The 11,605-nt window shown below is 39.7% G+C and overlaps 1 protein-coding gene across 2 annotated transcripts in view; it reads left to right on the top strand.

Moving 5' to 3' along the window:
* Window positions 1-3,624: 3,624 nt before the first annotated feature.
* The window catches only part of prkd1 (protein kinase D1), a 38,722-nt gene continuing 30,741 nt past the window's right edge, over window positions 3,625-11,605 (top strand). For both annotated transcript variants that reach the window (XM_078941128.1, XM_011490138.4), the window contains exon 1: window positions 3,625-4,130. In XM_078941128.1, the coding sequence (XP_078797254.1) occupies window positions 3,918-4,130 (213 nt within the window). In that variant the 5' untranslated portion in view covers window positions 3,625-3,917. The remainder of the gene's footprint in view (window positions 4,131-11,605) is intronic.

Genomic DNA, 11,605 nt, shown 5'->3' with positions numbered 1-11,605 from the left:
GTCAAATAGAAATTTAAGGCTTTAAATGGGGTCTTTTCATGTTTCATGTTCATGTCTCTACTTCCCCTCAGAGTTCTGCTCACGATGGAGCGATGGGCTCCAGTCTGTTTGGGCGACAGACTGTTTTTGTAGTTCTAAAACACAAAGCCATTGAAACAAATGGAAACCTGCAGGAGGGGTGACCTGTGACCCCCGATTGACGCATCTGAGTTTCCCGCCGCCGCTGCCCTCTGGCTACTGTTGCACCTTGGCGCGCACACGCCTCAAACATTTGCACAACAACATACAACAAATTTACTGCGAAGAGACGGAGGCTTTTTAGCGCTTTGTCACTTCTCGCATCCCCCATCGAAGGGAATCACACCCGCGGGGGGAGGAGGGGCTGCAAAACTGTGGCGGCGGGTGGTGGGTGTCAGATCTGTCAGCGCGCTTGTCTGGACTGTAAGTGTGTGCTTGTAAAAGAGTAACTGTTGTTTTTGATCTTAAAAATCTGACCAAACGACTATTTTTTGCTCTTGAATTTTTGTTTTCATATTTTAGGTGCTGCAGACCACGTATGAAGGCCCCTTAAATGTTCCTTGAACATTCGTTTTCTGTTTTTTTTCCATGCACTCCACCGTTTTTTTGGGATCGTCTGCAACAAGAGGACATGTTTTTTAATCACAACGTTAAAGTTGTAAATGTACGAGACAAAGTCTAACTGTTAAATTATAAGAATAAAGTCGCATTTTTACGGCTTCAAAAGTCATAAGCTAAATTTACAACTTTTTCTGCTAAATTTCTGTGTTTTAAATTTGTAAATGTATTACGTTTTACAACTTTAAAATATGTAAATCTACGAGAAAAAAGTCATTAATTAACAAGAAAAAACACCAAAGTTGTTGGAGCCGTGCTCGTAGATTAAAGATGTGGAGGCGTTTGTGAAGCTTTATATCCAAGACAGGTATCAAAAACAAAGAAATTCTGAATCTTAAAATTGAATTGTTATTAGTTTAGCCGGCTTTCCAGCATTCTGGGGTAGCAATCTGTCACTAGTTTGAAGATCTGAAACGGAATCAAAATGGTCAGCTTGAGGGACCTGAGAGGACGAACGCCATCCAGAGAAGTTTTCATTTTGAGGAGTTGTCAAGAGGAACTTAAGAGTTATTCAGCCATTGTTGTGTGGAAGAAAAGTGTCATATGAAAAAAGTTGTAGTAGCAGAAATTTTTCTGCAGAATAAAAAATCTCGTTTGACGTTTTTTCATCAGTTGCTGCTCTGTGAGATGAAAATGTGCTGTTGCTACGGCTGCTGAAGGCTTTCCGTGGTGCAGGCCGTTTTTACAGTTGGTGTTTGCTCAGTGGAAAGTTTGAAGAAATCATTTTCAGTTTTTTGTAATGAGTGAAGGATGGACAAACCACAAATAGCTGGCAGGCTCTTAGACGGCATGAAAGCATATTCAATCCCAAAACTTGGTTTTCAAAAAACAGCTCCGTTTTGACTCTGGGGTGCAAACAGATCTGGCAGTTCTAATAAAGTCCAGCAGAAGCAGACTTGAACATAATCCAGTGCCAAAACAGGGTCGGCAACAGAGACGCGACGAAACAAGGTAGGAGGAAAATATGAAGGCTGGACCCTGCAGAGAATCTACTTTTATCTGTCCGAGAAACAGAGAACAAGAAGAACACCTGAGGAGCTCGGTTGTAGGAGAGCCTCGTTTGGGAACCCAGGATAACCAAGAGGTTTACAGCGGCAGGACAGGATCGTGACACTTCTGCTTCCTGTTTCATGACCAAAACTCCTATGGAGCTTTGGGACTTTTCTACTGTATGATGTAAAAAGTCACGTGATCCTGGACTTATCGTCACTGAGGTCAAATCAAATCCTGATGAACTGCCTGCACAGAAAACGAGATCCAGCGTTTCCTGGATGCTCAAACCAGGATCTGTTTTGTTTCCATGTAGAGAAAGGTTGCACTGGATAGTTTTTGAGGCCACTTGATTGGGTTGAATCCCCAGTGCTGCTGCAGAGGTGCACACTCTGAGATAGCAGAGAGGAGAGGCGGAGCTGATGTGCTTGTCGCTTAGGTGCTTGGCTGCACTTGCCTCGCTGATGCTGAAGCAGTTTTAGTAGTTTTTATTATTGCATCTGTGATGGATGAACTCCAGAGCCTCATCTCTTAAGGTCAGCTTTTATTGCTTTGTTGGGACAAATAACCTTTCATCTTCTGGTGTGCCACTAGGATCCACTTTAGGTTCTCTTATGATTGCTTTGTACATCAACAGGATGTATTTTTGCAAAATCTAATCTTATTTGGCATCTTTTTGCCATCGACTTCTAGACCTTCATGCGCAAATGTTGCACATCATGTCTGATATAAAACCCACGTTTTCCTAAAATATTTTTGTACCTGAATTAAAAAAAAAGTAGTGAATTGCAAGGCAATTTTAGTGATATTTTTTCAAAAACCTTTTTAAATATTCTCGTTAGATGTTTAACCATTTTTTCACAACTAGGATGCTGTCAGATATATAAAGATCTTGTTACACTCTAGACTATTAGATAATTTCCAGACATTAAAATGAGAGGCATTCAAATACCTTTTTCTCAAAAAACATGGAAAAACTTTTTTTTGGAGCAGAAACTTGCTGCTGAGGATCATTCAGGAAGTTAAAACCATTTTTTGTCTTCACATCATGCTGCATAACCTTCAGATTGATGGAGCTGGAGTTGTTTGCTCCTGACATGAGCTGCAGTTCTAAGGAGAGCCGACTGAAAAGGTGGATTTGTGTGTTTTTGCGTCTCCTAGCAACTGGCTTCCCTCCATCCCTGAACTTAGACATCAGTGTTCAGCAGAAGCAACAGGTCCTCTCAGACATCCTGGAAAGTTAAGAATCTTCTTCTTTTCTTTCGGATTGTTGTTTTTCATCATTTTTCTGACCACAATGTCACAAGTGTGCACATGTGCACTGACACTTTCACTATAATCTCTGTCCTTTCAAAATAAAAGGACAACCTTTTGATTGTTTTTCTCTTATTTTTTGGGTTTTAGCAGAGATCAGCCTTCATGACTGGAAAGGTGAGGTCATTTCTCTGTAAAGAATGATCTAAACTCCTCATGCGATGAGTTTTTCCACGGATCCCTGCAGCAAGGATCTGCTCAATGTGACCTGGTGGATCCACAGGAACTGAACTATGGCTCTTCATCAGCACAGCTTCTGAGTCATTGTCTTCGTCAGTCTCCCGCTAAAACTCCCACAGATCTGACTTTAGCAGGTCCTCAGATAGAAACCTAGAAAAAGAGAGTATTCCTCCTCTCTGCTCAGAATGGACCGATGAAAGCAGAACCTGCAGGTCCAGGTTCATCAGAATCTGTCTGAGGATTTTTTCCTCCAGAACCTTTGACCTGCCAGATCATTCTCTTCCATCATTGTTCTTTTTGATATAAACACCGTCTCTATGACAACAACAGGTTTCTAGGGAAAACATTCAAGATTTAGATATTAATGTAAAAGTAAAGAAAGCATAAACATGTGGATGGATTTTAAGCGCAAGTCTCTCTCTGTCCTTCAGCATCATCATCATCATAATCATCATCATCACTTCAGCAGGTCTGCCTCCCTTCTCTCCAGCCCCCCTCCTCCGCAGCTCCCGTTGACGTCTCTGACTCTGTCACCCGCATCCGCGCTCTCTCCTCCCGGTCCGGTCATTTCTCCCGTTAATTGCCTTTCCGTCTCTCCTCTCCCGCGCGCCTTTCTCCAGGTTTTTTTTTCCGCCGGGGAACTCTTTACGCGCCGCGGAGTGCCGTGCGGGAGCCCACCCCGCACCTCTTCGCGCTCTGAACCCCCTCGCTCGCGCCTCTCGTGGGTTTCCCCCGCGCGCCGCGACTCCTCGTTGTTTCCGGGAAAGTTGGAAACCTCCGGGGAAAAAGGCGCACTCATGAGCGCTCCTCCGCTGATCCGCGCGCCCAGCCCGCTCCCCTTCTTGGGGGGGACAGGAGGAGGAGGTGGCGGTGGTGGAGGAGGAGGTGGAGAAGGTGTGATCTCGTTCCACATCCAGATCGGCATGAGCCGGGAGCCGGTGCTGCTGGACGCCGTGGAGCTGAGCCTGAGTCAGGTCCGGGAGGTGGCGTGCTCCATCGTGGACCAGAAGGTAACCAGGAGGTTCAGCAGTGCTGTCCACGTGCACGTGGAGGGGCAGATGTAGGGGCAGCTTATCTGACCTGGTCAGAAGATGGATAGAGATGGAGATGGAATGGTTGATGTTTGTGCTCAGAGAGGCTCCAGACACAAGTTTTCCTCTGAATCTTCTTCCTGATGGAGCAGCAGAGTTCAGCCTCAGATGAGGCAACAGGTCATGGAGGCAGAAGAGACTCTGACTCCAACTCCATGAAAAAAAAGAGAAAAAAATCTTTTGTTTTCTTGGTTTAGCACAAACAGTTCCTAAAAATAAATCTAACATGAAGATTCTAGATCATCCAGTCACCACTTTCATGGAGACCGCCTCTCAGGACATCAGCTGAGCTTCAAGGTTGGAGGAATGAAGTCCTCACTTTACCTCCAACCATTCAGTGACTGAAGACTTCAGCATTTTCTGAAGATCCCAGCAAACTGAACCCAACAGTCTGCTGGTCCTGAAACCTCTGATCAGTTCTGACACTTATGTTTGCTTGTGACCAGACTGATGATGAGGAAAGACTATCTCCTCACTGAAGGAGTCCCACTGTCCAATCAGAGTTCAGCAGCAGTTTGCCTGTAAAAGTTTTAAGTGTTTGGTGGATTCCCGTCACAACAGAGGCTTCAATAAGCTACACGTCAGGGAGATTTCACTGAGAAATCAGGTCGGATGGTGGATGTGAGTTAGAACCATCGACGGTATAAGAGAACTGGACTGAGTGAAGTTCCAAACAGGAAGTACCCTCCAAAATACCATACTTCTATAGAGAAATAAACAGCTATTACTCAGTCATTCTGTCGGTCGGAATAAACATTCTTGCTCTGTTATTTTTTTCCTTACGTTTCTTGATAATCCTCATTTCGTTCATGTTTAGTGTTTCACATTTTTTAAAGTTACACACTAACCAATCAGATGCCTCTATAAAAGTAGGTGGAGCCTGTTGGCCCCACATCCAACATTCAAAACGTCTGACAGATTTCATGTCTGGTTGCAAGTGGTAGGGGTGTGGCCTTCCAACAAGCTCACTCTTCATTGGTGAGAGCAGTTGCCATAGAAACAATGACTCAGACTGACGATCGTCTGGTTCCAACATGGCAGCGTCCACTCATAGAGAAACTAGTTGACATTTCATCTCAAGTATCAAATTATCCAATATTTTCAGAGCAGTTTTTCCAAATGTCTTTCAGAAATATTTCAACGTTTTTCAGGGGACGGAAATTGTTCCAACTTTGAAAAACGTTGTAGTTATTGTGGACAACGAGCGTTGATCCAAACTGCCTTGTAATCTTGAATCAAGTTAAACTTTACTCATAAAGTACCTTTTCTGCGGTACTTTACAGGCTCAACTGGTTCAAGTTAAACTCCTCAGTACAACAGAATCAATGTGGGACGTTTCCAATAAAGTACATGGTTGTTTAGGTTTTCTTTCACCTACTATTATGAAGAAAATCATGAGATCATTTTCATACATTTGACTGAAAAAGTAAATGATGCTGCATTTGTGATCAGAAGTTCTGCTGGACTTCTGATTCCGGCCTGTCGCTCCTCAAAGAACTAAAAGTATACGAATTCTGGTTTTTAACGCTGAACCAGTGTTAAAAACCATTGTAAACGTTTGAACTATTTTCTTTAAAACAGTAAAAAAATTAGATAAGAAATATGGGTAAGAAATATTTAACTTAAATATATCTCAACAAGATTTTTATAAAAAAAATTATTTAAGTCAAGTTTTTTAAACTAAGATTGTTTTGTTGTTTAAAATCTTTCATAAAAAGATATGTTTTTGGTAAGACTTTTTTTCTTAAAACATGGATATTTTTACTTCATTTAGATTAAGTTTTTGTCGTGTATTGATGCAAAATTAATGTGGACTTTTATTTAAAGCCCAAAACACAAAGAAAAAAATATTCTAATAACTACATTATTCTAAAATCGTTTCTTAAAATTATATTCTTCCAATTTTGAGTTTATCTATTTAAAACAAGGGACAGTGTACAAAAGAACAGTGATCATGTGAAATGTGAAAAAATTGTGCCAGCTTATCTAATTTCCAGATGTAGTTCCTGGAAAAGGAACTACATCAAAGCAAACTAGAACTGCATTTCCAGAAGAAAATGCAGAGTTAAATTCTATATCGCTGAATGAAAATGAAACTTGAAGGGTAATAATTGGCACAAAAAAATAATTAAATAAAGAAATGATCAAAGGTGATCGTATATAAAGTGAAAAAAACACAATAACAAAAAATATATTTTTGTGAAAAATGCCAGAGCCGGGTATCGAAGCAGCGAGCTTCTGCACCAAGGATTCCCCATGTAGTTCAATGGAGGCAAAAATCCTGGAAAATTTGGAATATCTTGAAAAGTTCAAGGATTTGAAGGAGCAAAAGTCACAGCTGGAAAAAACTGAAAGAGCTGAACATTTGAATGGTTGAATGGTTAAAATAGCTGAAAAATTGGAGAAGGAGTTAAGCAACAAAAAATGGCGAAAAATAATAAAAGCAGTTGAAATTCACCAGAGTGAATAAGACAAACAGGGATTTTAAGATATCTTGAATCTGACTCAGCAGAAGGATTGGATTAAGTTTTTCTCTATGCCAATGATGGACCACCTGTTTACATGCTTTCTTGAAACGTTCCAGTATTTTAATTTCTCCCATTTCATGGTCACAATAATAATAATAATAAAAACATTTTATCATCTTCATTTTCAACCTGTGTGTGACTGGAGCTGGCTGCAAAGCGTTAAACCTGCTGTGAGGTTTGTTTGCCAGAGGCTGTTTCCGGGAAGGCTGGCTGGAGATGAAGGTGGACGTTCACATGGAGCTGACTCAGTCCAGCCTTGTTCCTCTTCGGTGCATCCATGCATCAGAGGGTTCTGCAGGTGTCTGCATTAGAGGCTCAGAAATAGTCTGTTTTCCCCTGGCTGCTGTTTTCATAATGCGTGGAGGTCTGCTGGCGTGGGTGGAGGTGCTTGTTGTGTTCGATCTGATTGTCTTGCTCATCATCACCACCATCATCATCATCATCATCATCATCAGCTCCTGCTCGCACACATCTGTTGTGATCCTGCAGCTGAAGCTGCAGAGCAGAAAGAGACTGTTTTGCTTTCATGTGACATTTTTTTCTATAATCACAGCCTCCATGAAAAATTATAAGTGCAGGGAGAAAAAAAAAGCATAATTTTACATTTTTACAGTTATCTCACCTGTACTGTTGTCATGGCAACGTTGGTAATAGACAGATGCATTCAGGGTGCAACAGCCTCTAACCTTGAGTGCTTTTATGTAGATTGAATGACTCGTGCATGTGTGTGTGTTTGTGGGTGCGCCGGTGTTCTAATATATTATACTTTTGAATAATACACACTCTGTTTTCAAAAGGTTGCCATGGTAACCCCTTTCCAGGAGTGCAAAATGTCTTCAGTACCTTAAACTGAGCTGTCATGTCTGTGCACAAACCTGAAAAAACATTTATGCTGGAGGAAGCGTGAGGGGGGGGGGGGGGGGGTATTTTAGCAAAGGAACCAGAAAAACCAAGACAGACAAAAAATAAAATCTGATCTTAAAGTCAAAATGTGGCGATTCGATTCACGAATCACAGATTCACGGATCAATCCACGTTTCTTAGTATTCAACATAAAACATATGTACCACTTCAAATCAACTTCCTGGTTAACTTCAGCAGTAAACAAAACATAAACATCACTGTTGTCTTAGATCATTTGACAACAAATCTTGAAAATGTTCTCCATCGTTTTCCCATCCTCAAAGTTCTGCTGACTACAGTTCCTGAAGATCGATGGCAAGAAGACAGTAATGCAGACACAGAAACACCTCAATAAAAATGGAACAACTAGAAAACACTCCCAGTCCTTTATCTTAACCGACGACAATGTTTCCATCAAACATGTTTTAAAAACTGACTTTTTTCCATCTTTAGTGGAAAAACCAAAAACTCCCAAAACTTTAGTTAGAACATTTAACAGACGGGTTTCGGTACGGCTTCTCCGCCATGCTAGAAGACAATCACATGACGCCATGTAATCGATCACCAGAGTTTTGTTGCTGTCCGCCTTTGGGCGAATCCCTTCAGCGGTCGCCTCAGCGGATCAGCTTTCACTGAAATCTGTGTTTACTATAATCTTTAGATAGCAACTCAGCGATCTCTGACATTACAGTCATTTGTACTTGTTTTTCCTGGAACAGGTCCTGAATATAGAATAGTACTCAATACAGCCCCATAGAAAAGAGTGTGGCTTAATCTATTTTTCCATTCAACCCATGTCCCTCCTTTAGAACCTTTTTGGGTGGTTTAATCCCATTAATCCAACCAACCCCCTCAATAGACTGTGTTGGTTTAGAGTTTTTGGGCTGAACCAACCATGGACTCAAACCCACACTCTTCTAGTCTCAGGGCAGACACTCCAGACACTACTAGGTGACAAACGAAACAGTCAAGTTATGTATTTAACTACTAATTCAGTTCATTAATCATGTTTGAACTTTTGGAAAAGGAAATAAAACCTTTTTTATTTGATGTCTCCATTTGCTGTTTCCCTGGAGTTCCTTAAACTCTCAAAAAAATGTTTTGCCCCCCCCCCCCCCCCCAAAAAAAAAAAAAAAAACCCTGTCTCCCAAATTTAGAGAAATTGGAGCAAAGTTTGCAGGTTTGGTAAAAATGTTCCATTCCCCATTTTGCAACTTCATAAATTGCAAAGATTGTCAACCGTCCTTTCAGCATTTTCAGTCTTTTTGCTTTCACGGCTGAAGCTGTAAATCTGTTTTTGAAATTTTTGGAATGCATTTTTCTGTTTTCCTTTCTAAATATATATATTTTTGTCACAGTGGGAGGTTTTCCGTCTTTCTTTTTTGTGTGAAAACTTTTTTTTGTAACTAATTCTGAGATTACTTTTATTTCTGGTGTCTTTGTGACAGGTTTTGAGTCCTTAAGTCATTTAAAATTATTTTTCTTTCCTTTATGTTACGCCTTTTTTTAATACCTTAAACTGTAGTGTAACAAATTCGGGGGCTCATCCGGGATTTTAACCTGATACCCAGAATGGGATGTAACATCTGGGATTCTTATACTGGGAGAACTTTTCTCTGCAAGGATGTCCTACCTCTCCTTCCTGCAACCTTCTTCACTTTCTCCAAACGAATACGGAGGCATTCCCCAGGGGGCCAAGCGATGGATTCTGTAGGGGCTCCTCCCTGTTAGACAGGTCTGACACACAACCAGGAGGCATCTGGGTGTGATTCCTGCCAGATGCTCGAGCCACCTCAATCGGCTTCTCTCAATGAAGAGGAATAGCGGCTTTATTGTGAGCTCCTCCCAGATGGTTGAGCTTCACACCCTAACTCTTAGAAAAAACCCCGGCCACCCTGCGAAGGAAGCTGCATGTGTCTGTGATCTTATCCACTCACATCCCACAGCTTATGGCCAAAGACAAATGGTCAAAATTGGCTTTAGAAAAAAAGAAAACAGTGTTTTTTTTTTGTTTTTTGTTTGAAGATAACATCTTTCAGGCAAACATAAAAAAAAAAACAGATTTAGAGTTTACAAAAACCTGTGAAGGTTTTTCTTTGTTGTGGCCAAGGCTTTGGTTCTGGCTGCAGCACTCACAGAGCTGTTGGTCAGAGCAGTAACTGACTTTTTTCCATACCTTTGCAAAACTTTGGATTGTTTTCAGGCTCTGATGAATGAGAATTTTTCTGCTGAAAGTTTTTTCTTTTTGCATTTTGAGATCTAAAAGAGATTTAATCAGAAATACACTTGAGTTTGTGTGGAAACAGTATAAATTGATTAATAAAACCTCAAAAGGTTTCTCCTTAATCCAGTTTTGTCACAGACGTTGAGATTGGTTTGCTTTCAGGACCATTTTAAGCTTCAATATCCTCCGAGAAAATGTTAGGACCACCATTAAAGATGAAAAACTAAAATATATATATTAGAATATCCATCCGTCTGTCCGTTGAAAGTCAGGATTCAAACCAGCGGATTTTCACTGTGAGGGGAGAGCGCTAACCACTGCCCCAAAGTCATTAACTTATGAAGACAATTTTTTAATTTTACAAAATTCAAATAGTTAAATTATGAGAAATAAGTCAATAACTTCACAAAAAGGAAGTCGTACAATTAGGAGAAAATTATGGAAAATTCACGAGAACAGAGTCGTAATTTTATCAGAAAGATTTTACAAATCTACGAAAAAGTTATAAAATTATGAGAGAAAAAAAAACTAAGTGAACAAAAAAATGAAGAATAAGAAAGAAAGTCACAATTAACACCATAAAGTGGAACAATTTCAAAATGTTACAAGATTAAAGGTATAACATTTTTAGAAAAAAATCCAAAGTTATTGACTATAAAGTCATAAAATTATGAGAAAAAAATTCTAATTTTCATGAGATCAGAAAATTGTGAAAAACATAAAAATATTATGAGAATGAATTTGTAAAATATGAGAAAAGCGTCTAAATTTCATTAGATTTAAGCAGAAAATCGTAAAACAATTCCACAATTTACAAAAATAAAGTTGTGAACCCATTAGAACCCAGACCCATTTGTTCTTAAAAATAGAATAATGTGTATAATTTACCACAAATAAAGTGGACCACAGAATCCATTTCTGACAGTTTTTTGCTACATTGATGTCACCATGGGATCTTATGGGTTGAAAAGTCCTAATTTTAGGAGGAAAAAGTCTTGGTTTAAAAAAAATAAAATGTTATATTTTGCTTTTAAAATCTTCAACAAAGATTATCAAACATTACATGTTTAATTATTTTTCCAGACAAATCAAAGGGACGTCACACTGCATAAGAAGCTTGCTGAACCCGCTTTCCTTTTTTGTAAACGTACAACTATATTACTATGAAATTACAACTTTATTTTTGAAAATTATGACTTTTTATATAATAATTTCCTGCGATAGATTGGTGACCCGTCCAGGGTGTCCCCTGTACTCCAGCAGCCCCGTGACCCCAAAAGGGACAAAAACAAGTTTAGAAGATGAATGAATAAATGAAATAATAGTTTCACATTTCGATTTTTGCAAGATTTTGACTTTTTATAATATAATTTAATGACTTTATTCTCATTTATTTGTTTATTTATTGTATTTTTATTTATTTTCTTCCATTGTGGCCTCTATTAGATTCTTCTAACCTCTCACTTTTAGCTCATTTATATTTGGGGATTTCACTGTCGGGTTTTGATACCAAATATTTTTTCCTGCTAAAAGTTTGTCATTCCTGACATTTTTGTGACTCACAGCTTGTCCTGTCCCAACAGTCGGTGAATAAATCAGAGCAGGCACACCTTTGCGCTCTGGAACAGTCAGAATGGAACTGTTTGTACTCTGCATCGTCCGGTGGCGGTTTCTCTTTGTTGCCTGGCAACCCATGATAATTGGGGCTCTGGAGTGTCCTTTTGAGGGCCATTATGAGA

This window comes from Oryzias latipes, chromosome 22, assembly GCF_053564925.1.
Source record: "Oryzias latipes strain Hd-rR chromosome 22, Olatipes_Hd-rR_3.1".
Lineage (NCBI taxonomy): Eukaryota > Metazoa > Chordata > Actinopteri > Beloniformes > Adrianichthyidae > Oryzias > Oryzias latipes.
The sequence above is the reverse complement of the archived record's forward strand: the minus strand, read 5'-3'. Positions and strand labels throughout refer to the sequence as shown.